The 27077-nt window shown below is 49.1% G+C and overlaps 1 protein-coding gene across 2 annotated transcripts in view; it reads left to right on the forward strand.

The window, feature by feature from the left end:
- The window catches only part of KRT222 (keratin 222), a 118971-nt gene that overhangs the window by 81488 nt on the left and 10406 nt on the right, over positions 1-27077 (forward strand). For both annotated transcript variants that reach the window (XM_069751592.1, XM_069751594.1), the window contains 3 exons: positions 23727-23947; positions 26426-26496; positions 26659-26776. In XM_069751592.1, coding sequence (XP_069607693.1) covers positions 23727-23947; positions 26426-26496; positions 26659-26776 — 410 coding nt within the window. The remainder of the gene's footprint in view (positions 1-23726; positions 23948-26425; positions 26497-26658; positions 26777-27077) is intronic.

The raw sequence follows: 27077 nt of genomic DNA on the forward strand, positions 1-27077 counted from the left end.
AGGTCATGCAAAGCTCATGAATATGAAGGACTACACAGCAGCAGGTTTACTAGTCCTCTAATGATAATCCTCTGTTGATAACATACAAACTCGTTGTAAATGTTGTCGTTGGTGGGATTTGAACCTAGGACACGAGCACGGCAAAGTATCAGTACTAACCAATGAGCTACAGTGCTGCCAGACCTGAGATTTAGGCCAGTTGTTTGCATATACAGTATATCTGTGAAACATGAATATTTTTTGAATTTTAACTATTACACTATATAAAACTTTGCTTTCATTGGTTATGTTCTGTGAATCAAACTGTACTTCTACACATTTTTTTTTTGATGATTTGGTTAAGACTACAAAGCTTCAGAGATATACACTGAAAGAGAGCACCTCATATATAAATCAAAAAACACCCAAAATAAAGAAGGGAAATAGAATCCTCCACATGAATATATACCAATAGAGAAACAATCGGAGGTGAAGTTTCCATCATTTATTCGTTAAAATAACAATACAAAATCATTGAATATAATAATCCACATAAGAAAGAGTACATGTCAGACGGAAAAAACCATCTATGAATAGATGTCAGCAGAGAAAGAGACATAACGGGAATAGAACACCATGGCAAAACATAGACCCAAGAAATCACACAAGATACTACATATATATATCTCAGAGCTCTAATCCTAATGCCCAGGCAGTCGATAGTAATAAGTATCAATGGATGACATTAGAGGCGCCTATCTACTCAAAGTACTGCCATTAATATTGCACTAAACCCATAGGCCAGTATAACCATGAAAGTATATTCAGTGGCTTTAGAGCAGCAAATAGTGCTCAATCCAAGGTACTGCCATTAATATTGCACTAAACCCCTAAGCCAATATAACCATGAGAGTACATACTGTGGCCTTAGAGCAGCAAATAGTGTATATTACCTGCGGTCATGTTAGCCCAAGTGTCCAACCCGCACTAGATCACCTCGACGCGCGTTTCACCACACCTGTGGCTTCGTCAGGAGGTAAGTAGGCCATGTCCGTGATCCCTTTTTATAGCGGTGTGTTTAATAATGGGATTATCCTCAGCCATGCGTGGCGCGCCCCCGCCATGTTGCGGCGTGCCGAGGAGAGCGGCGCTCCCGATGCGCGTCACCACGTCACGTGACCCGGTCACATGACCGGATCCGTGACCATGGAGACGCGTACACCAGAGCCGAGCGCCACCCACCACCGCGTGAGGCAGCGCATGCTCGGTGCGCACACTTGCCAGGAATAGAGGAAAATAGTGAGTATCCAGATCTACCCTGAAGAAAAAGAATTAGGGGCATATTATAGTCCAGACTCATGCGAAAAAGAGGACCATAGGCAGCTAGATGTCCCAACCGACAAATAAAAATCCCATATGGCAAATAGACCGATATGTGCAAAATATGAGTCCCACTACTAGCCCATAGAGAATATAACAGAATACAACAGAAGAAGATGATGATGAATTAAGGAACAGGGCATATGCCAGCCAGAGGGGAGCAAGCACATGCTTTTTGTGGGCTGCTCGGCAACTAGAAGTCTTGTACCTGTGGAACGCAGAGCTCCCCGGCCTCCACAGGTGACCTTCAACCTGAAAGAGAATCCTCCACCCAAGGGCAACATGGAGGACAGCTGCAGGTGAACTCTCACCTCCTTCTCCCCAATCCAGAGACAGGAGTGTCATCCGGACCTTCATTTGATGAAAGAGAATCCTCCACCCAAGGGCAACATGGAGGACAGCTGCAGGTGAACTCACACCTCCTTCTCCCCAATCCAGAGACAGAAGTGTCATCCGGATCATCAATTGTTGAAAGAGAATCCTCCACCCAAGGGCAACATGGAGGACAGCTGCAGGTGAACTCACACCTCCTTCTCCCCAATCCAGAGACAGAAGTGTCATCCGGATCATCAATTGTTGAAAGAGAATCCTCCACCCAAGGGCAACATGGAGGACAGCAGCAGGTGAACTCACACCTCCTTCTCCCCAATCCAGAGACAGGACTGTCATCCGGACCATCAATTGGTGGAAATGATAAATCTTTGTCTAGAAAAAGACAATTGAAAGGGACAGATGAGGGAACTTTTCCTAAGAGAGTTGGAGATAAACCGCCTCTTAGGCGCAGTGATAGGCTCAGAAATAGACTCAAGCCAAACTATATCTTTAAAGAAATGTTTCCACCATTTTATTTTAGAAAACAAGGAAAATATAAATCTTCGTCTAGAAAAAGACAATTGAAAGGGTCAGACGAGGCGACTATTCCTAAGAGGATCAGAGGGCAATCCCCGTCACTTCGGCCTTGCCCATCAACTTCCAGACAGCAGGGGGAGCCAAATATCACCCCCCACAGCAGTGAGGACATTGCCAATCCACGAAGACAGAGGAAACCGCATAAGATCAGAGGGCAATCCCCGTCACCTCGGCCTTGCCCATCAACTTCCAGACAGCAGGGGAGCCAAATATCACCCCCCACAGCAGTGAGGACATTGCCAATCCACGAAGACAGAGGAAACCGCATATGGTCAGAGGGCAATCCCCGTCACCTCGGCCTTGCCCATCAACTTCCAGACAGCAGGGGGAGCCAAATATCACCTCCCACAGCAGTGAGGACATTGCCAATCCACGAAGACAAAGGAAACCGCATAAGGTCAGAGGGCAATCCCCGTCACCTCGGCCTTGCCCATCAACTTCCAGACAGCAGGGGGAGCCAAATATCATCTCCCACAGCAGTGAGGACATTGCCAATCCACGAAGACAAAGGAAACCGCATACGGTCAGAGGGCAATCCCCGTCACCTCGGCCTTGCCTATCAACTTCCAGACAGCAGGGGGAGCCAAATATCACCTCCCACAGCAGTGAGGACATTGCCAATCCACGAAGACAGAGGAAACCGCATACGGTCAGAGGGCAATCCCCGTCACCTCGGCCTTGCCCATCAACTTCCAGACAGCAGGGGGAGCCAAATATCACCTCCCACAGCAGTGAGGCATTGCCAATCCACGAAGACAAAGGAAACCGCATAAGGTCAGAGGGCAATCCCCGTCACCTCGGCCTTGCCCATCAACTTCCAGACAGCAGGGGGAGCCAAATATCACCTCCCACAGCGCTTATCGTCTGACCTATCGTGCCCGCAGATCAGATACATTATGATTCTGTCACTTCATTTCCATCCAGCTGGAAGAAGAAGAAGCCCGGCGGAAAATGTAGAAAGACGAAGAAGAACTGAGGGAAGCCCGGGCCAATCTTTATGAAGCTAGGAAGCAATGGAAAACGCTACAGGCTGAAATCGAATCTCTGCAAGCAATGGTGAGTATTTCTAATAACAGAACCGTTCTCATCTCAATGTGGCACATTGTCTCAAAGCAGCAGGATTCTAAATTATGGGATTATTTCATATGTTGGGGTCAGTTTCCATCAGACATGTATAAACAGGTGGACCGATACATTAGGCTTTTACCCAGTAGAGGCTTGATGATCTCAATGAAGTCCTAGTATAGGAAAGCAGTATTCAAAATGCCTCTGGCTTCCACCATCAAAGTTTACGCTGGCCATTATTTAACCCCTCCACAGGGATGTGGATTTCATTACATGGGCTCCCAGGTTGTATCTGCAGAGTAGCTACTGACTACTGGAGAGTGTTCAGGAAATAAATGAAATAAGCCAAGATCAGAACCAGGAAGACTGTTCCTCCTGGTACTGTTCAGATATGTTCACAAAGAGTTGTATTGAGGTTGAAAAAGACGATGTTGTGTTCAAGAGAAATATACATCACTAATCCATGCACTTTTTGACAGGGTTTTCGGATCTGACGCACTTTAAGTAGTTTTGAAGCATTTTATCTATCACAAGGTTTGTTGCAGGCTTTTGACGAGATAGTGTCAAGTTCGGAGCAGATTCCACAAGGCAATTTTCAAAATATTCTTGGATTTTGAAGTGGATCAACTTAAATAGAATACAAATATTGATGTAGGGTACAAAAACACAGAAAACGTAAAGGGAGTCTATCATCAGGTTTTTGCTTTCCTATCTGAGAGCAGCATGAGGTAGGGACCGATACCTTGATCCCAGCAATGTGTCCCGTACTTTACTGGGTGCTGAAGTTTTGATTAAAAACTGTTTTATCTACAGCAAATCCACCAGTTCTCTCTCACACCACTGATTGGCAGCTTTCTGCATACGCTGTGCATAGGCAGAAATCTGCCAATCAGTGGTGCGACAAGGTCATGCAAAGCTCATGAATATGAAGGACTACACAGCAGCAGGTTTACTAGTCCTCTAATGATAATTCTCTGTTGATAACATACAAACTCGTTGTAAATGTTGTCGTTGGTGGGATTTGAACCTAGGACACGAGCACGGCAAAGTATCAGTACTAACCAATGAGCTACAGTGCTGCCAGACCTGAGATTTAGGCCAGTTGTTTGCATATACAGTATATCTGTGAAACATGAATATTTTTTGAATTTTAACTATTACACTATATAAAACTTTGCTTTCATTGGTTATGTTCTGTGAATCAAACTGTACTTCTACACATTTTTTTTTTGATGATTTGGTTAAGACTACAAAACTTCAGAGATATACACTGAAAGAGAGCACCTCATATATAAATCAAAAAACACCCAAAATAAAGAAGGGAAATAGAATCCTCCACATGCGTATATATACCAATAGAGAAACAATCGGAGGTGAAGTTTCCAATATACACATCATTTATTCGTTAAAATAACAATACAAAATCATTGAATATAATAATCCACATAAGAAAGAGTACATGTCAGACGGAAAAAAACATCTATGAATAGATGTCAGCAGAGAAAGAGACATAACGGGAATAGAACACCATGGCAAAACATAGACCCAAGAAATCACACAGGATACTACATATATATATCTCAGAGCTCTAATCCTAATGCCCAGGCAGTCGATAGTAATAAGTATCAATGGATGACATTAGAGGCGTCTATCTACTCAAAGTACTGCCATTAATATTGCACTAAACCCATAGGCCAGTATAACCATGAAAGTATATTCAGTGGCTTTAGAGCAGCAAATAGTGCTCAATCCAAGGTACTGCCATTAATATTGCACTAAACCCCTAAGCCAATATAACCATGAGAGTACATACTGTGGCCTTAGAGCAGCAAATAGTGTATATTACCTGCGGTCATGTTAGCCCAAGTGTCCAACCCGCACTAGATCACCTCGACGCGCGTTTCACCACACCTGTGGCTTCGTCAGGAGGTAAGTAGGCCATGTCCGTGATCCCTTTTTATAGCGGTGTGTTTAATAATGGGATTATCCTCAGCCATGCGTGGCGCGCCCCCGCCATGTTGCGGCGCGCCGAGGAGAGCGGCGCTCCCGATGCGTGTCACCACGTCACGTGACCCGGTCAGATGACCGGATCCGTGACCATGGAGACGTGTACACCAGAGCCGAGCGCAACCCACCACCGCGCCAGGCAGCGCATGCGTGGTGCGCACACTGGCCAGGAATAGAGGAAAATAGTGAGTATCCAGATCTACCCTGAAGAAAAAGAATTAGGGGCATATTATAGTCCAGGCTCATGCAAAAAAGAGGACCATAGGCAGCTAGATGTCCCAACCGACAAATAAAAATCCCATATGGCAAATAGACCGATATGTGCAAAATATGAGTCCCACTACTAGCCCATAGAGAATATAACAGAATACAACAGAAGAAGATGATGATGAATTAAGGAACAGGGCATATGCCAGCCAGAGGGGAGCAAGCACATGCTTTTTGTGGGCTGCCCGGAAACTAGAAGTCTTGTACCTGTGGAACGCAGAGCTCCCCGGCCTCCACAGCTGACCTTCAACCTGAAAGAGAATCCTCCACCAAAGGGCAACATGGAGGACAGCTGCAGGTGAACTCACACCTCCTTCTCCCCAACCCAGAGACAGGAGTGTCATCCGGACCTTCATTTGATGAAAGAGAATCCTCCACCCAAGGGCAACATGGAGGACAGCTGCAGGTGAACTCACACCTCCTTCTCCCCAATCCAGAGACAGAAGTGTCATCCGGATCATCAATTGTTGAAAGAGAATCCTCCACCCAAGGGCAACATGGAGGACAGCTGCAGGTGAACTCACACCTCATTCTCCCCAATCCAGAGACAGAAGTGTCATCCGGATCATCAATTGTTGAAAGAGAATCCTCCACCCAAGGGCAACATGGAGGACAGCAGTAGGTGAACTCACACCTCCTTCTCCCCAATCCAGAGACAGGAGTGTCATCCGGACCATCAATTGGTGGAAATGATAAATCTTTGTCTAGAAAAAGACAATTGAAAGGGACAGATGAGGGAACTTTTCCTAAAGGTACCTTCACACATAACGATATTGTTAACGATATCGTTGCTATTTGTGACGTAGCAACGATATCGTTAATGAAATCGTTATGTGTGACAGCGACCAACGATCAGGCCCCTGCTGGGAGATCGTTGGTCGCTGAATAAAGTCCAGAACTTTATTTCGTCGCTGGACTCCCTGGAGACATCGCTGGATCGGCGTGTGTGACACCGATCCAGCGATGTCTTCACTGGTAACCAGGGTAAACATCGGGTAACTAAGCGCAGGGCCGCGCTTAGTAACCCGATGTTTACCCTGGTTACCATGCTAAAAGTAAAAAAAAACAAACAGTACATACTTACCTACAGCCGTCTGTCCTCCAGCGCTGCGCTCTGCTTCTCTGCTCTCCTCCTGTACTGGCTGTGAGCCGGAAAGCAGAGCGGTGACGATGTTTACCCTGGTTACCGGCATCGTTGGTCGCTGGAGAGCGGTCTGTGTGACAGCTCTCCAGCGACCAAACAGCGACGCTGCAGCGATTCGGATCGTTGTCGGTATCGCTGCAGCGTCGCTTAATGTGAAGGGGCCTTAAGAGAGTTGGAGATAAACCGCCTCTTAGGCGCAGTGATAGGCTCAGAAATAAACCCAAGCCAAACTATATCTTTAAAGAAATGTTTCCACCATTTTATTTTAGAAAACAAGGAAAAGATAAATCTTCGTCTAGAAAAAGACAATTGAAAGGGTCAGGAGAGTATTCCTAAGAGGATCAGAGGGCAATCCCCGTCACTTCGGCCTTGCCCATCAACTTCCAGACAGCAGGGGGAGCCAAATATCACCCCCCACATCAGTGAGGACATTGCCAATCCACGAAGACAGAGGAAACCGCATAAGATCAGAGGGCAATCCCCGTCACCTCGGCCTTGCCCATCAACTTCCAGACAGCAGGGGAGCCAAATATCACCCCCCACAGCAGTGAGGACATTGCCAATCCACGAAGACAGAAGAAACTGCATAAGGTCAGAGGTCAAACCCCATCACCTCGGCCTTGCCCATCAACTTCCAGACAGCAGGGGGAGCCAAATATCACCTCCCACAGCAGTGAGGACATTGCCAATCCACGAAGACAAAGGAAACCGCATAAGGTCAGAGGGCAATCCCCGTCACCTCGGCCTTGCCCATCAACTTCCAGACAGCAGGGGGAGCCAAATATCACCTCCCACAGCAGTGAGGACATTGCCAATCCACGAAGACAAAGGAAACCGCATAAGGTCAGAGGGCAATGCCCGTCACCTCGGCCTTGCCCATCAACTTCCAGACAGCAGGGGGAGCCAAATATCACCTCCCACAGCAGTGAGGACATTGCCAATCCACGAAGACAATGGAAACCGCATAAGGTCAGAGGGCAATCCCCGTCACCTCGGCCTTGCCCATCAACTTCCAGACAGCAGGGGGAGCCAAATATCACCTCCCACAGCAGTGAGGACATTGCCAATCCACGAAGACAGAGGAAACCGCATATGGTCAGAGGGCAATCCCCGTCACCTCGGCCTTGCCCATCAACTTCCAGACAGCAGGGGGAGCCAAATATCACCTCCCACAGCAGTGAGGACATTGCCAATCCATGAAGACAAAGGAAACCGCATAAGGTCAGAGGGCAATCCCCGTCACCTCGGCCTTGCCCATCAACTTCCAGACAGCAGGGGGAGCCAAATATCACCTCCCACAGCAGTGAGGACATTGCCAATCCACGAAGACAGAGGAAACCGCATACGGTCAGAGGGCAATCCCCGTCACCTCGGCCTTGCCCATCAACTTCCAGACAGCAGGGGGAGCCAAATATCACCTCCCACAGCAGTGAGGACATTGCCAATCCACGGAGACAAAGGAAACCGCATAAGGTCAGAGGGCAATCCCCGTCACCTCGGCCTTGCCCATCAACTTCCAGACAGCAGGGGGAGCCAAACATCACCCCCCACATCAGTGAGGACATTGCCAATCCACGAAGACAGAGGAAACCGCATAAGATCAGAGGGCAATCCCCGTCACCTCGGCCTTGCCCATCAACTTCCAGACAGCAGGGGAGCCAAATATCACCCCCCACAGCAGTGAGGACATTGCCAATCCACGAAGACAGAAGAAACTGCATAAGGTCAGAGGGCAATCCCCATCACCTCGGCCTTGCCCATCAACTTCCAGACAGCAGGGGGAGCAAAATATCACCTCCCACAGCAGTGAGGACATTGCCAATCCACGAAGACAAAGGAAACCGCATAAGGTCAGAGGGCAATCCCCGTCACCTCGGCCTTGCCCATCAACTTCCAGACAGCAGGGGGAGCCAAATATCACCTCCCACAGCAGTGAGGACATTGCCAATCCACGAAGACAAAGGAAACCGCATAAGGTCAGAGGGCAATCCCCGTCACCTCGGCCTTGCCCATCAACTTCCAGACAGCAGGGGGAGCCAAATATCACCTCCCACAGCAGTGAGGACATTGCCAATCCACGAAGACAAAGGAAACCGCATATGGTCAGAGGGCAATCCCCGTCACCTCGGCCTTGCCCATCAACTTCCAGACAGCAGGGGGAGCCAAATATCACCTCCCACAGCAGTGAGGACATTGCCAATCCACGAAGACAGAGGAAACCGCATATGGTCAGAGGGCAATCCCCATCACCTCGGCCTTGCCCATCAACTTCCAGACAGCAGGGGGAGCCAAATATCACCTCCCACAGCAGTGAGGACATTGCCAATCCACGAAGACAAAGGAAACCGCATAAGGTCAGAGGGCAATCCCCGTCACCTGGGCCTTGCCCATCAACTTCCAGACAGCAGGGGGAGCCAAATATCACCCCCCACATCAGTGAGGACATTGCCAATCCACGAAGACAGAGGAAACCGCATAAGATCAGAGGGCAATCCCCGTCACCTCGGCCTTGCCCATCAACTTCCAGACAGCAGGGGAGCCAAATATCACCCCCCACAGCAGTGAGGACATTGCCAATCCACAAAGACAGAAGAAACTGCATAAGGTCAGAGGGCAATCCCCATCACCTCGGCCTTGCCCATCAACTTCCAGACAGCAGGGGGAGCCAAATATCACCTCACACAGCAGTGAGGACATTGCCAATCTACGAAGACAAAGGAAACCGCATAAGGTCAGAGGGCAATCCCCGTCACCTCGGCCTTGCCCATCAACTTCCAGACAGCAGGGGGAGCCAAATAACACCTCCCACAGCAGTGAGGACATTGCCAATCCACGAAGACAAAGGAAACCGCATAAGGTCAGAGGGCAATCAGCGTCACCTCGGCCTTGCCCATCAACTTCCAGACAGCAGGGGGAGCCAAATATCACCTCCCACAGCAGTGAGGACATTGCCAATCCACGAAGACAGAGGAAACCGCATACGGTCAGAGGGCAATTCCCGTCACCTCGGCCTTGCCCATCAACTTCCAGACAGCAGGGGGAGCCAAATATCACCCCCCACATCAGTGAGGACATTCCCAATCCACGAAGACAGAGGAAACCGCATAAGATCAGAGGGCAATCCCCGTCACCTCGGCCTTGCCCATCAACTTCCAGACAGCAGGGGGAGCCAAATATCACCTCCCACAGAAGTGAGGACATTGCCAATCCACGAAGACAAAGGAAACCGCATAAGGTCAGAGGGCAATCCCCGTCACCTCGGCCTTGCCCATCAACTTCCAGACAGCAGGGGGAGCCAAATATCACCTCCCACAGCAGTGAGGACATTACCAATCCACGAAGACAGAGGAAACCGCATACAGTCAGAGGGCAATCCCCGTCACCTCGGCCTTGCCCATCAACTTCCAGACAACAGGGGGAGCCAAATATCACCTCCCACAGCAGTGAGGACATTGCCAATCCACGAAGACAAAGGAAACCGCATAAGGTCAGAGGGCAATCCCCATCACCTCGGCCTTGCCCATCAACTTCCAGACAGCAGGGGGAGCCAAATATCACCCCCCACATCAGTGAGGACATTGCCAATCCACGAAGACAGAGGAAACCGCATAAGATCAGAGGGCAATCCCCGTCACCTCGGCCTTGCCCATCAACTTCCAGACAGCAGGGGAGCCAAATATCACCCCCCACAGCAGTGAGGACATTGCCAATCCACAAAGACAGAAGAAACTGCATAAGGTCAGAGGGCAATCCCCATCACCTCGGCCTTGCCCATCAACTTCCAGACAGCAGGGGGAGCCAAATATCACCTCCCACAGCAGTAAGGACATTGCCAATCCACGAAGACAAAGGAAACCGCATAAGGTCAGAGGGCAATCCCCGTCACCTCAGCCTTGCCCATCAACTTCCAGACAGCAGGGGGAGCCAAATATCACCTCCCACAGCAGTGAGGACATTGCCAATCCACGAAGACAAAGGAAACCGCATAAGGTCAGAGGGCAATCCCCGTCACCTCGGCCTTGCCCATCAACTTCCAGACAGCAGGGGGAGCCAAATATCACCTCCCACAGCAGTGAGGACATTGCCAATCCACGAAGACAGAGGAAACCGCATACGGTTAGAGGGCAATTCCCGTCACCTCGGCCTTGCCCATCAACTTCCAGACAGCAGGGGGAGCCAAATATCACCTCCAACAGCAGTGAGGACATTGCCAATCCACGAAGACAAAGGAAACCGCATAAGGTCAGAGGGCAATCCCCGTCACCTCAGCCTTGCCCATCAACTTCCAGACAGCAGGGGGAGCCAAATATCACCTCCCACAGCAATGAGTACATTGCCAATCCACGAAGACAGAGGAAACCGCATACGGTCAGAGGGCAATCCCCGTCACCTCGGCCTTGCCCATCAACTTCCAGACAGTAGGGGGAGCCAAATATCACCTCCCACAGCAGTGAGGACATTGCCAATCCACGAATACAAAGGAAACCGCATAAGGTCAGAGGGCAATCCCCGTCACCTCGGCCTTGCCCATCAACTTCCAGACAGCAGGGGGAGCCAAATATCACCTCCCACAGCAGTGAGGACATTGCCAATCCACGAAGACAAAGGAAACCGCATAAGGTCAGAGGGCAATCCCCGTCACCTCGGCTTTGCCCATCAACTTCCAGACAGCAGGGGGAGCCAAATATCACCCCCCACATCAGTGAGGACATTGCCAATCCACGAAGACAGAGGAAACCGCATAAGATCAGAGGGCAATCCCCGTCACCTGGGCCTTGCCCATCAACTTCCAGACAGCAGGGGAGCCAAATATCACCCCCCACAGCAGTGAGGACATTGCCAATCCACGAAGACAGAAGAAACTGCATAAGGTCAGAGGGCAATCCCCATCACCTCGGCCTTGCCCATCAACTTCCAGACAGCAGGGGGAGCAAAATATCAACTCCCACAGCAGTGAGGACATTGCCAATCCACGAAGACAAAGGAAACCGCATAAGGTCAGAGGGCAATACCCGTCACCTCGGCCTTGCCCATCAACTTCCAGACAGCAGGGGGAGCCAAATATCACCTCCCACAGCAGTGAGGACATTGCCAATCCACGAAGACAAAGGAAACTGCATAAGGTCAGAGGGCAATCCCCGTCACCTCGGCCTTGCCCATTAACTTCCAGACAGCAGGGGGAGCCAAATATCACCTCCCACAGCAGTGAGGACATTGCCAATCCACGAAGACAAAGGAAACCGCATAAGGTCAGAGGGCAATCCCCGTCACCTCGGCCTTGCCCATCAACTTCCAGACAGCAGGGGGAGCCAAATATCACCTCCCACAGCAGTGAGGACATTGCCAATCCACGAAGACAGAGGAAACCGCATACGGTCAGAGGGCAATGCCCGTCACCTCGGCCTTGCCCATCAACTTCCAGACAGCAGGGGGAGCCAAATATCACCTCCCACAGCAGTGAGGACATTGCCAATCCACGAAGACAATGGAAACCGCATAAGGTCAGAGGGCAATCCCCGTCACCTCGGCCTTGCCCATCAACTTCCAGACAGCAGGGGGAGCCAAATATCACCTCCCACAGCAGTGAGGACATTGCCAATCCACGAAGACAGAGGAAACCGCATATGGTCAGAGGGCAATCCCCGTCACCTCGGCCTTGCCCATCAACTTCCAGACAGCAGGGGGAGCCAAATATCACCTCCCACAGCAGTGAGGACATTGCCAATCCATGAAGACAAAGGAAACCGCATAAGGTCAGAGGGCAATCCCCGTCACCTCGGCCTTGCCCATCAACTTCCAGACAGCAGGGGGAGCCAAATATCACCTCCCACAGCAGTGAGGACATTGCCAATCCACGAAGACAGAGGAAACCGCATACGGTCAGAGGGCAATCCCCGTCACCTCGGCCTTGCCCATCAACTTCCAGACAGCAGGGGGAGCCAAATATCACCTCCCACAGCAGTGAGGACATTGCCAATCCACGGAGACAAAGGAAACCGCATAAGGTCAGAGGGCAATCCCCGTCACCTCGGCCTTGCCCATCAACTTCCAGACAGCAGGGGGAGCCAAACATCACCCCCCACATCAGTGAGGACATTGCCAATCCACGAAGACAGAGGAAACCGCATAAGATCAGAGGGCAATCCCCGTCACCTCGGCCTTGCCCATCAACTTCCAGACAGCAGGGGAGCCAAATATCACCCCCCACAGCAGTGAGGACATTGCCAATCCACGAAGACAGAAGAAACTGTATAAGGTCAGAGGGCAATCCCCATCACCTCGGCCTTGCCCATCAACTTCCAGACAGCAGGGGGAGCCAAATATCACCTCCCACAGCAGTAAGGACATTGCCAATCCACGAAGACAAAGGAAACCGCATAAGGTCAGAGGGCAATCCCCATCACCTCGGCCTTGCCCATCAACTTCCAGACAGCAGGGGGAGCCAAATATCACCTCCCACAGCAGTGAGGACATTGCCAATCCACGAAGACAAAGGAAACTGCATAAGGTCAGAGGGCAATCCCCGTCACCTCGGCCTTGCCCATCAACTTCCAGACAGCAGGGGGAGCCAAATATCACCTCCCACAGCAGTGAGGACATTGCCAATCCACGAAGACAGAGGAAACTGCATATGGTCAGAGGGCAATCCCCGTCACCTCGGCCTTGCCCATCAACTTCCAGACAGCAGGGGGAGCCAAATATCACCTCCCACAGCAGTGAGGACATTGCCAATCCACGAAGACAGAGAAAACCGCATATGGTCAGAGGTCAATCCCCGTCACCTCGGCCTTGCCCATCAACTTCCAGACAGCAGGGGGAGCCAAATATCGCCTCCCACAGCAGTGAGGACATTGCCAATCCACAAAGACAAAGGAAACCGCATAAGGTCAGAGGGCAATCCCCGTCACCTCGGCCTTGCCCATCAACTTCCAGACAGCAGGGGGAGCCAAATATCACCTCCCACAGCAGTGAGGACATTGCCAATCCACGAAGACAGAGGAAACCGCATACAGTCAGAGGGCAATCCCCGTCACCTCGGCCTTGCCCATCAACTTCCAGACAGCAGGAGGAGCCAAATATTACCTCCCACAGCAGTGAGGACATTGCCAATCCACGAAGACAAAGGAAACCGCATAAGGTCAGAGGGCAATCCCCGTCACCTCGGCCTTGCCCATCAACTTCCAGACAGCAGGGGGAGCCAAATATCACCTCCCACATCAGTGAGGACATTGCCAATCCACGAAGACAGAGGAAACCGCATAAGGTCAGAGGGCAATCCCCGTCACCTCGGCCTTGCCCATCAACTTCCAGACAGCAGGGGAGCCAAATATCACCCCCCACAGCAGTGAGGACATTGCCAATCCACGAAGACAAAGGAAACCGCATAAGGTCAGAGGGCAATCCCCGTCACCTCGGCCTTGCCCATCAACTTCCAGACAGCAGGGGGAGCCAAATATCACCTCCCACAGCAGTGAGGACATTGCCAATCCACGAAGACAGAGGAAACCGCATACGGTCAGAGGGCAATCCCCGTCACCTCGGCCTTGCCCATCAACTTCCAGACAGCAGGGGGAGCCAAATATCACCTCCCACAGCAGTGAGGACATTGCCAATCCACGAAGACAAAGGAAACCACATAAGGTCAGAGGGCAATCCCCGTCACCTCGGCCTTGCCCATCAACATCCAGACAGCAGGGGGAGCCAAATATCACCTCCCACAGCAGTGAGGACATTGCCAATCCACGAAGACAAAGGAAACCGCATAAGGTCAGAGGGCAATCCCCGTCACCTCGGCCTTGCCCATCAACTTCCAGACAGCAGGGGGGCCAAATATCACCTCCCACAGCAGTGAGGACATTGCCAATCCATGAAGACAGAGGAAACCGCATATGGTCAGAGGGCAATCCCCGTCACCTCGGCCTTGCCCATCAACTTCCAGACAGCAGGGGGAGCCAAATATCACCTCCCACAGCAGTGAGGACATTGCCAATCCACAAAGACAAAGGAAACCGCATAAGGTCAGAGGGCAATCCCCGTCACCTCGGCCTTGCCCATCAACTTCCAGACAGCAGGGGGAGCCAAATATCACCTCCCACAGCAGTGAGGACATTGCCAATCCACGAAGACAAAGGAAACCGCATAAGGTCAGAGGGCAATCCCCGTCACCTCGGCCTTGCCCATCAACTTCCAGACAGCAGTGGGAGCCAAATATCACCTCCCACATCAGTCAGGACATTGCCAATCCACGAAGACAGAGGAAACCGCATAAAATCAGAGGGCAATCCCCGTCACCTCGGCCTTGCCCATCAACTTCCAGACAGCAGGGGAGCCAAATATCACCCCCCACAGCAGTGAGGACATTGCCAATCCACGAAGACAGAAGAAACTGCATAAGGTCAGAGGGCAATCCCCATCACCTCGGCCTTGCCCATCAACTTCCAGACAGCAGGGGGAGCCAAATATCACCTCCCACAGCAGTGAGGACATTGCCAATCCACGAAGACAAAGGAAACCGCATAAGGTCAGAGGGCAATCCCCGTCACCTCGGCCTTGCCCATCAACTTCCAGACAGCAGGGGGAGCCAAATATCACCTCCCACAGCAGTGAGGACATTGCCAATCCACGAAGACAAAGAAAACTGCATAAGGTAAGAGGGCAATCCCCGTCACCTCGGCTTTGCCCATCAACTTCCAGACAGCAGGGGGAGCCAAATATCACCTCCCACAGCAGTGAGGACATTGCCAATCCACGAAGACAGAGGAAACCGCATATGGTCAGAGGGCAATCCCCGTCACCTCGGCCTTGCCCATCAACTTCCAGACAGCAGGCGGAGCCAAATATCACCTCCCACAGCAGTGAGGACATTGCCAATCCACGAAGACAAAGGAAACCGCATAAGGTCAGAGGGCAATCCCCGTCACCTCGGCCTTGCCCATCAACTTCCAGACAGCAGGGGGAGCCAAATATCACCTCCCACAGCAGTGAGGACATTGCCAATCCACGAAGACAGAGGAAATCGCATATGGTCAGAGGGCAATCCCCATCACCTCGGCCTTGCCCATCAACTTCCAGACAGCAGGGGGAGCCAAATATCACCTCCCACAGCAGTGAGGACATTGCCAATCCACGAAGACAAAGGAAACCGCATAAGGTCAGAGGGCAATCCCTGTCACCTCGGCCTTGCCCATCAACTTCCAGACAGCAGGAGGAGCCAAATATCACCTCCCACAGCAGTGAGGACATTGCCAATCCACGAAGACAAAGGAAATCGCATAAGGTCAGAGGGCAATCCCCGTCACCTCAGCCTTGCCCATCAACTTCCAGACAGCAGGGGGAGCCAAATATCACCTCCCACATCAGTGAGGACATTGCCAATCCACGAAGACAGAGGAAACCGCATAAGATCAGAGGGCAATCCCCGTCACCTCGACCTTGCCCATCAACTTCCAGACAGCAAAGGAGCCAAATATCACCCCCCACAGCAGTGAGGACATTGCCAATCCACGAAGACAGAAGAAACTGCATAAGGTCAGAGGGCAATCCCCATCACTTCGGCCTTGCCCATCAACTTCCAGACAGCAGGGGGAGCCAAATATCACCTCCCACAGCAGTGAGGACATTGCCAATCCACGAAGACAAAGGAAACCGCATAAGGTCAGAGGGCAATCCCCGTCACCTCGGCCTTGCCCATCAACTTTCCAGACAGCAAGGGGAGCCAAATATCACCTCCCACAGCAGTGAGGACATTGCCAATCCACGATGACAAAGGAAACTGCATAAGGTCAGAGGGCAATCCCCGTCACCTCGGCCTTGCCCATCAACTTCCAGACAGCAGGGGGAGCCAAATATCACCTCCCACAGCAGTGAGGACATTGCCAATCCACGAAGACAGAGGAAACCGCATATGGTCAGAGGGCATTCCCCTTCACCTCGGCCTTGCCCATCAACTTCCAGACAGCAGGGGGAGCCAAATATCACCTCCCACAGCAGTGAGGACATTGCCAATCCACGAAGACAAAGGAAACCGCATAAGGTCAGAGGGCAATCCCCGTCACCTCGGCCTTGCCCATCAACTTCCAGACAGCAGAGGGAGCCAAATATCACCTCCCACAGCAGTGAGGACATTGCCAATCCACGAAGACAGAGGAAACCGCATATGGTCAGAGGGCAATCCCCGTCACCTCGGCTTTGCCCATCAACTTCCAGACAGCAGGGGGAGCCAAATATCACCTCTCACAGCAGTGAGGACATTGCCAATCCACGAAGACAGAAGAAACTGCATAAGGTCAGATGGCAATCCCCATCACCTCGCCCTTGCCCATCAACTTCCAGACAGCGGGGGGAGCCAAATATCACCTCCCACAGCAGTGAGGACATTGCCAATCCACGAAGACAAAGGAAACCGCATAAGGTCAGAGGGCAATCCCCGTCACCTCGGCCTTGCCCATCAACTTCCAGACAGCAGGCGGAGCCAAATATCACCTCCCACAGCAGTGAGGACATTGCCAATCCACAAAGACAAAGGAAACCGCATAAGGTCAGAGGGCAATCCCCGTCACCTCGGCCTTGCCCATCAACTTCCAGACAGCAGGGGGAGCCAAATATCACCTCCCACAGCAGTGAGGACATTGCCAATCCACAAAGACAAAGGAAACCGCATAAGGTCAGAGGGCAATCCCCGTCACCTCGGCCTTGCCCATCAACTTCCAGACAGCAGGGGGAGCCAAATATCACCTCCCACAGCAGTGAGGACATTGCCAATCCACGAAGACAAAGGAAACCGCATAAGGTCAGAGGGCAATCCCCGTCACCTCGGCCTTGCCCATCAACTTCCAGACAGCAGGGGGAGCCAAATATCACCTCCCACAGCAGTGAGGACATTGCCAATCCACAAAGACAAAGGAAACCGCATAAGGTCAGAGGGCAATCCCCATCACCTTGGCCTTGCCCATCAACTTCCAGACAGCAGGGGGAGCCAAATATCACCTCCCACAGCAGTGAGGACATTGCCAATCCACGAAGACAAAGGAAACCGCATAAGGTCAGAGGGCAATCCCCGTCACCTCGGCCTTGCCCATCAACTTCCAGACAGCAGGGGGAGCCAAATATCACCTCCCACAGCAGTGAGGACATTGCCAATCCACGAAGACAAAGGAAACCGCATAAGTCTGCTGCTCCTCATTGCTGGCGACATATCCCCAAATCCTGGCCCTCCTTATCACATCCCCACACTCATTTCTAATCCCCTGCCACGATCCTCTACACGTCCTCGCAACCACAGTAACCTCATACCCATTCATCCAGCCCCCACTCCCCCAATTTCCCTATCTGGAGCACTATGGAACGCACGCTCTGTCTGCAATAAACTGTCATTTATCCATGACCTCTTTATCAATAACAAACTCTCCTTCCTCGGCATCACTGAAACCTGGCTCACCCCTTCTGACACAGCCTCCCCTGCGGCACTCTCTTACGGTGGCTTCCACCTTTCTCACACACCCCGCCCCAGCAGCAAGCATGGCGGAGGAGTTGGTTTTCTCCTGTCAGATAACTGCTCCTTCACCCCCAATCCCACTGCCACCCTCTGTTACCCTCCCTTCCTTTGAGGTGCACTCTGTGCGCATCTACTCCCCCTCCAACCTCCAACTAGCTGTCATCTACCGTCCCCCAGGGCCAGCCACCACCTTCTTTGACCACTTCACCACCTGGCTACTCCATTTCCTCGCCGCTGACATCCCCACTATCATCATGGGCGACTTCAACATCCCCATTGACACTTCCCTCTCAGCTGCCACTAAACTTCTATCCCTCACTTCCTCCTTTGGCCTCACTCAATGGTCTTCTACAGCCACCCACAAAGATGGTCACACACTGGACCTCATTTTCACCCGCCTCTGCTCCCTACCTAACCTCTCAAACTCACCTCTTCCTCTTTCTGACCACAACCTACTTACATTCTCTTCCCTTTCCACTCCTTGTCTACAACCCCCACCCCACAAACTCTCACACCCTCGCAGAAATCTTAAACACCTTGATCTTCACTCACTCTCTGAATCCCTCCTCCCTCTCACAGACATAAGCTCCCTACACAATGCGGATGATGCTGCCGCTCTATATAACACCACAATAGCTGCAGCTTTGGAATCTCTTGCCCCTCTCACACATACCAAAGCTCGCAAAATCAACAGACAACCCTGGCACACCAGCATGACCAAAGAACTGAGGCGAGCTTCCAGAGCTGCTGAGCGCAGATGGAAAAGATCCCACTCCATCGAGCACTTCATCGCATTCAAAGAGTCCCTCACTACTTTCAAAACCACGCTCGCCACAGCAAAACAAACCTACTTCTCATCTCTCATATCCTCCCTGTCTCACAACCCCAAACAGTTATTCAACACCTTCAACTCTCTCCTCCGTCCCCCAGCACCTCCTCCCTCCCCACTCATCTCAGCTGAAGACTTTGCCTCATTTTTCAAGCAGAAAATTGAGAACATCAGAGACAGTTTTAGTAAACAACCCCCAGAACCCTTCCTCCCAACTACCCAGCCCTCCACCTCCAAAACCAACTTCTCCACCATTACAGAAGACGGACTCTCCACTCTACTCTCAAGATCGCATCTCACCACCTGTGCACTTGACCCACTCCCATCCCACTTCATCCTAAACCTCACCACAGTCTTCATCCCAACCCTAACCCATCTCTTCAACCTATCACTAACAACTGGCATTTTCCCCTCAAGCTTTAAACATGCCTCAATCACACCTATCCTCAAAAAGCCCTCTCTTGACCCATCCTCTGTATCTAGCTATCGCCCTATATCACTTCTCCCCTTTGCCTCAAAACTATTGGAACAACATGTCCATCTTGAACTGTCCTCCCATCTATCTTCCTGCTCCTTCTTCGACCGCTTTCAATCAGGCTTCCGGTCACACCACTCCACTGAAACTGCCCTAACTAAGGTCACCAATGACCTATTAACCGCCAAGAGCAAGCGACACTACTCTGTCCTCCTCCTCCTGGACCTGTCCTCTGCCTTTGACACAGTGGACCATTCCCTGCTGCTGCAGACCCTCTCATCCCTTGGAATCACAGAATTGGCCCTATCCTGGATCTCATCATACCTAACTGACCGTACATTCAGCGTCTCCCACTCACACACCACCTCCTCACCTCGCCCCCTATCTGTCGGAGTCCCGCAAGGTTCAGTTCTAGGACCCCTGCTCTTCTCCATTTACACCTTTGGCCTGGGACAGCTCATAGAATCTCACGGCTTTCAGTATCATCTCTATGCTGACGACACACAGATCTACATCTCTGGACCAGATATCACCTCCCTACTAACCAGAATCCCTCAATGTCTGTCTGCTATTTCATACTTCTTCTCCACTAGATTTCTAAAACTTAACGTGGACAAAACAGAATTCATCATCTTTCCCCCATCTCACACGACCTCCCCAACGAACCTATCCATTACAGTAAACGGCTGCCCACTCTCCCCAGTCCCACAAGCCCGCTGTCTTGGGGTAATCCTTGACACTGATCTCTCCTTTAAACCACCTATCCAAACCCTTTCCACTTCCTGCCGCCTCCATCTCAAAAATATTTCACGGATCCGCACATTCCTAAACCAAGAATCTGCAAAGACCCTAGTCCATGCCCTTATCATCTCCCGCCTTGACTACTGTAACCTCCTGCTCTGTGGCCTCCCCTCTAACACTCTTGCACCCCTCCAATCTATTCTAAACTCTGCTGCCCGACTATTCCACCTGTCCCCCCGCTATTCCCCGGCCTCTCCCCTCTTTCAATCTCTGCACTGGCTCCCCATCACCCAGAGACTCCAGTACAAAAGCCTAACCATGACATACAAAGCCATCCACAACCTGTCTCCTCCATACATCTGTGACCTCGTCTCCCGGTACTTTCCTGCACGCAACCTCCGATCCTCACAAGATCTCCTTCTCTACTCCCCTATTATCTCCTCTTCCCACAATCGCATACAAGATTTCTCTCGTGCAACCCCCCTACTCTGGAATTCTCTACCACAACACATCAGACTCTCGCCTACCATCGAAACCTTCAAAAAGAACCTGAAGACCCACCTCTTCCGACAAGCCTACAACATGCAGTAACCACCGATTGACCAAACCGCTGCACGGCCAGCTCTACCCTCACCTACTGTATCCTCACCCATCCCTTGTAGATTGTGAGCCCTCGCGGGCAGGGTCCTCTCTCCTCCTGTACCAGTTGTGACTTGTATTGTTCAAGATTATTGTACTGTTTTATTATGTATACCCCTCCTCACATGTAAAGCGCCATGGAATAAATGGCGCTATAATAATAAATAATAATAATAATATAACCCCAATGCAAATAGAAACTTGCCACAGGTGTGCATAAACATTATCCAGTGGGGGATGTGAACGGACAAAAAATACATGCATGCACTATGGGGAATAGAGCACAGACCACTATAAACGACCCCAGCTTAATAACTATAAATATCCGAAACATGTCATGAATGTTGATCTTGACAATATCTTGATGGTATATTGCATCCAAACGGGTTGTCGTCTAGTGGGCCATGGTACGTATTGTTGGTGGATCTGCCAATGACTCTGCCTGGATTATAGGGGTCCGTAAAATAGTCCAGAACACCATCTTCCACTTCTCCCAATTGTTCCGCCATATATTGCACATAATGCATTCCACAACGGTGTAACACAGAACTATGTAACTAGAATAAGAAGAGCAAGTTAAAACCAGAACACTACTCAGAGAACACTAGAACAAAAAACAACAAACAAAATAAAATTTGCGCCTACTCATCATAAGAAGGACTTGAAGCTTAATGCCTCATTCAGGCCTTTGGGGGCAACTGTATCTAGGCAGACCATCCACTTCGTTTCTCTTTTAAGCAGTTCCTTTTTATAGTCCCCCCCACGAATTCCCAGCTGAACCCTATCAATGCCTTTAAACCTGAGTGTTTTAGGGTTGCTGTTGTGGTGGGTACGGAAATGTTTGGGTATGGTCTTTAGGATTGACAGGTCATAGGCCATTGCGGCGGTTTTTATATCCCTAGCATGTTCCAGGATCCTGACCCTTGGGTCTATGTTTTGACATGGTGTTCTATTCCCGTTATGTCTCTTTCTCTGCTGACATCTATTCAAAGATGTTTTTTTCCGTCTGACATGTACTCTTTCTTATGTGGATTATTATATTCAATGATTTTGTATTGTTATTTTAACGAATAAATTATCTGTATATTGGAAACTTCACCTCCGATTGTTTCTCTATTGGTATAAAAACTTCAGAGATGCTAATTGGCAGCCGAACTTGTTCTGTGATTGGTCAGGCAGCTGATCCTGTCCATTCATCAGAATACTGTATTTTCTGGCGTATAAGACTACTTTTTAACCCTTGAAAATCTTCTCAAAAGTCGGGTATCATCTTATACGCCAGGTGTTGTCTTATAGGGCAGGTGCAGAGTAATCTGCGGTCGCTGCATATTGTGGGGGGAGCGATCCCAATGACAAGGTGAGGGGGCACCTCACCGGGAAGGTGTAAGTGAAGCAGAGGCAGAGGAGATAATAGGATACAAGGGCGAGCCAGATGAGTGAAAGAGGAGTGTTTTTCTAGGCACAGCACCGCTCTCTCTCTCTTTTTTGCATACCCCTGGCATCCCAGACGCTGACAGTTTGCTTCGCTTACACCTTCCTGGTGAGGCGCTCCCTCACCTCGTCATCGGGACCACTCCCCCCCACTATAGACTTCAACAGCAGATTGCTCCGCACCCACCCTATAAGACGACACCCGGCATATAAGACAACCCCCGACTTTTGAGATTTTATATTTTACCTGGAAAAGTTGGTGGTCGTCTTATACGCCCAGTCGTCTTATACGCCGGAAAATACGGTAAATGTCCTTCAACCTGACTGTGCAGATCAGCGCACATCATCTCTACCAAGAACACCAGGGCAGGAGTGTCTTCCAGATCAGAAGTACAGCAAGGTAACTTTAACACAGGCTTTCTTAACACAAGTATTATGGCTGCAAATTTGGAGAAACCATGGATTCAGAGACCCAAACTTACTGCATCTAAGGGTTTATATCCTTCAGGATTAATTCTGGAGGAAGATATAATATTAAGGCCACTATACATCCCCATTGACCAACCGCAAAGTTACATAAAAATAAAGTGTTATGTCTGTTAGAGGGAGTTACTGTAGCTCAAGAAGGCTAGCCCAGGCAGACTTGGCACTAGCCCACTCCATCTGACCGATCCCAGAGGAAACCCCAACCTTCACACTTAGACCTATACAGTGATTGTGACTTACAGCAAGGGTTGTTTCCACACAGTGTCTGTTGGCAGGAGGAGCGAGCCTAATGCAAGACAAGTCTAGCTAGCCGTGTCTGTAACAGGAGTGACAATACAAAGGACAGGTGCAGAAATCAGAGGGATACCAAAGGTCAGATATCAGGTAATCAGACAGAGAGTAGTCAATTAGGCCTAGGTGCGGATAGGGGAAATAGATTCAGATAAGGTCAAGGTACAAGCTGGGTCGATCTCAGGAACCCAAGAGCAAATAAACACAAGAGTTCAGGGAGCTTCCAAGCTCAATATCGGGAATTTCCAAGCTGAATGCTGGGAGTTAAAGTAGGGTGTGGCGCTGGGCCATAGGCCACAGGAGAGAGCTGATTACTTCAGTTGGGCTGCCGGACAGCACACTCAACCATTAGTTTGCCTCTCAGAGACACTGACGGTGACATTCCCTCATCACCAGCAGCGTGAAAATGGCGGTGCCTGGCAACAGAAGCAAACAGTTTCCAAAATAAGTCCCGGTGTTAATGTGACATAAAGACATTTTATACATATTTACACCAATACTTTGTAAAACCTATTAAGAATCACAGACGGTAATTTTGTGTTTCTGCTGAGGTTCCCTTTAAATGCATTTTCTATTATTGTTACAAAAGGAAAGACGACTGAAGTTCACTCTACATGAAACAGAGCAGCAGCACCAGAAGCAGCTGGAGGCTCTTTCTGCTGTGATTGCCGATTTACAACAAGAGCTCCAAGAGGTGAGAGAAGGAGTCCGGACACAGCTACAGAAGCACAAGATGCTCCTCAACACCAACATGAAGCTGGAGCAGGAAATCTCGGCGTATCGCAACTTGCTGGAGGGTGAAGAGTTAAGGTGCACCTATCTAAATTAAACTACTCAGCCATTAAAGGGGGAAACTGGATGATGCTGTATTACATATTGTTCCCCAAATTAGTCATATACAAGTATAATGTCACAATTCTATTGCATGGTTTCCTGCAGCCATGGGCTCCTTCCCTGTCAAACAAGCTAGGAGGACCCTAGGCTATTCCTGTTTCCCAGATTACCCCTGAAAGTGGAGATGATGGGGTCTCATACCTTGTTATGTTCCCAAATGCACACTGATATATTCTCTTCCATGGCCAGGGAAGTATGGGACAGATGGGTATAGGATAACACAAAGCAGACAGACAGGGGAAACAGACAGGGATACAAGAAAACTACAATCATACAACTCACTCACAAAATGACCAGGTAGGAATCGAGGTATGAACTAAATGGGAAAGAGGAATAGGATTAAAGAAACAATACCAAAGCCACACCGATATCTCCTGAAACAACACCCACCAACTGCTACTAATTCAGACTACTCCTTCACCACCAAACCAAGACATACCAACTATCACCAGCAAAATCCTAGTGAAAGTGGTGTTCATATATGCCTGAGAGGAGTGGCAAACACTAAACAGCTGATCCAATTCAGGACAGAGAGCTCCAAGAGATTAACTGAACTGATTACCCCTTGCAATAACAGAGCTAGGAAGACCAGTACTAACTACTAAAAGAAAAGTGAAGCAGTTCTTATACGTGCAGGGGTTTGTGTAACCAGACAGTGCGATCTTCTGGCCCATGACATATAAGAACTTAAGTACCACCTATTTGAGATAGCTACTCGCTAAGTCATTGTTGCCCCTAAAGAGAGCCTTTCTACATTTGGATACTTAAGATATTTAGCCAAACCATGGGGTTCTCCAAAAAGAAAAGATCTCCATTGACAGACAGCTATTTCTGGGTTCTTTCCTGGTATCAGTGCAAAATAGGAGATTGGTAGGTTCGGGTAAAAGCCTTTCACAGAGGTCTAAAGATGTAACATTTCTCTGCGAGGAAATCATAAGCTGCGTAAGGAGACTTAAAGGCCAATTAATGTTTCCTGAAAACATTATAGCAATAATTATAAGGACATCCAAATCACAGTCAAATTACTGTACACACTTAATTATCCAGGTTATAATACATATACTGTATACCCTATAAGGGAATTCAGAAGTAATTTAGGTGGTCCCTCATATCAGGATCCTCTCTTCATAACCAGAACTCTGAGGCTATGTGCCCACGTTGCAGAATAGAAGCAGATTTTTCCTCATCAAAACTGCACACGCTTGCCAAGGAAAATGCATGCAGATTTTTATACGTTTTTGATGCTTTTTTTATGCATTTTTCATGCATTTTTTCTAAGCGTTTTTGAGCACAAATAAAGTTGGGGAAAAAAATATATATTGTGGGTTTTTTTACAGCAGGAACAGTTCAATGGGAAATACTGCTCCCATTGAGCTGATCCTGCTGCCACTAAAGGGGAACAGACATAGGCCAATGGGAGTAGTAGTCTCATCGGCCTATATCTAGTTACACACATACCCCGCTAATACAGCACACACACACATAGACACACACAGACACACACACACACACAGAGACACACACATAGACATAGACATAGATCATACCAGCCATTATCCAGGAAGACGGGAATGATCTGGGATTCTTGTCTTCATGGATTATAGGATGCTCATGGGATGGCATGATGGGATGCCCATGATGTCACTTCCTATTTGCTGTGGTTTTGATTTACAAAACCGCAGCAAATGCGCTTAAAATCCGCAAGCATTTTTTTTGTGCGGATTTCAAGCATTCCAATACAAGTCTATGGCAGCGGAATCGCCGCGATTGCGCGAAATAAATGAACCTGCTGCGTATTTTACCGCAATGCAATTCCGCTGCGGAAAAATACACAGCATGGGCACAGCAATTGAAGAATGCAATTAAAAGTAATGGGATGCATTTTGTTAGCGTTTTTTAAGCATTTCCACTGTGGAAAAATGCAGGGGAAAGGCTTAAAAAAACACAACGTGGGCACACAGCCTGAGTGGTTACAGAGACCTACTGTGCTTTACAAAGGCAAACTACTGTGTAATGCTTAATTACTGTGTAATGCTTAATTTCCCCTGTAGGTGTGCTGCAGGAAAAAGATTCACTTACTTAGAGGTTTTACCTAGACTATAACTGATCATTGTAGGTTTCAGGAGGAGACACTTGGGAAATTATTGTCACGGGACCTTTTAAATGAAATATGGTTCTCCAAAACAGTCATCTACTATTACTTACTGTTCAACCAATTAAGAGTAGTAATCTATCTAGATATCATTACGGATCCAAACAAGGCCCCTAAATTAACACTTTAATAGTGGAGCATCAAATTAGATATGTTAATTTGGTGAATAGTTGAAAAAAATCTACAATTTTGTAATGGTTGATTCATCAAATTGAACTTTATTGACTTATTTTTATTCATAGGTTATATGGCACTAGACAACTTCAGGAACCCAAATCATCTACAAGCAAAATAGACTTTACCCTACCTCCAGGTAAGAGTCAGAAGAGCACTATAGGTAGGTCAAGGGAGATGTGTGGGATACAATGGTTCTGTGCCTCTGTGCCTGGTCTTTTTCCATTCACACTGTGAAAACTAAGTCAAGACAGAAAGGACATAGTAAGTCGCTAAATGTATAATATTTTTACCATTATAGGCCATGTGGATAAAAGTTCAAAGGTTTACAGGGAATCACCCGAAGAGCAAGACAAAAACCCAGCAATATTTAATGGAAATATTGCAGAAGATGGAGCAGAGGCCACAGGCACAGTGCAGTAAGTATTACATTGTTAAATAAAAATTGTCAGCATGTTTTTTTCATGGAAGTCGCAGTACGGTTGAATCACATGTGCCAACCTTAAGAAACCTAGCACGTAAAACCAAAGAATGGGAAAGATGATTGAATACGAAAAGTCCAAAAAGTATTATATATACAGTATATACAGTATATATATATATATATATATATATATACTGTATATATCTACTATATAATTGCCAAAGGGTCACTTCCGTCTTTCTGTCTGTCCCTCTGTCACGGAAATCCCAAGTCGCTGATTGGTCGCGGCAAAACAG

This window comes from Ranitomeya imitator, chromosome 2 (genome assembly GCF_032444005.1).
Source record: "Ranitomeya imitator isolate aRanImi1 chromosome 2, aRanImi1.pri, whole genome shotgun sequence".
NCBI classification, from domain to species: Eukaryota; Metazoa; Chordata; class Amphibia; order Anura; family Dendrobatidae; genus Ranitomeya; species Ranitomeya imitator.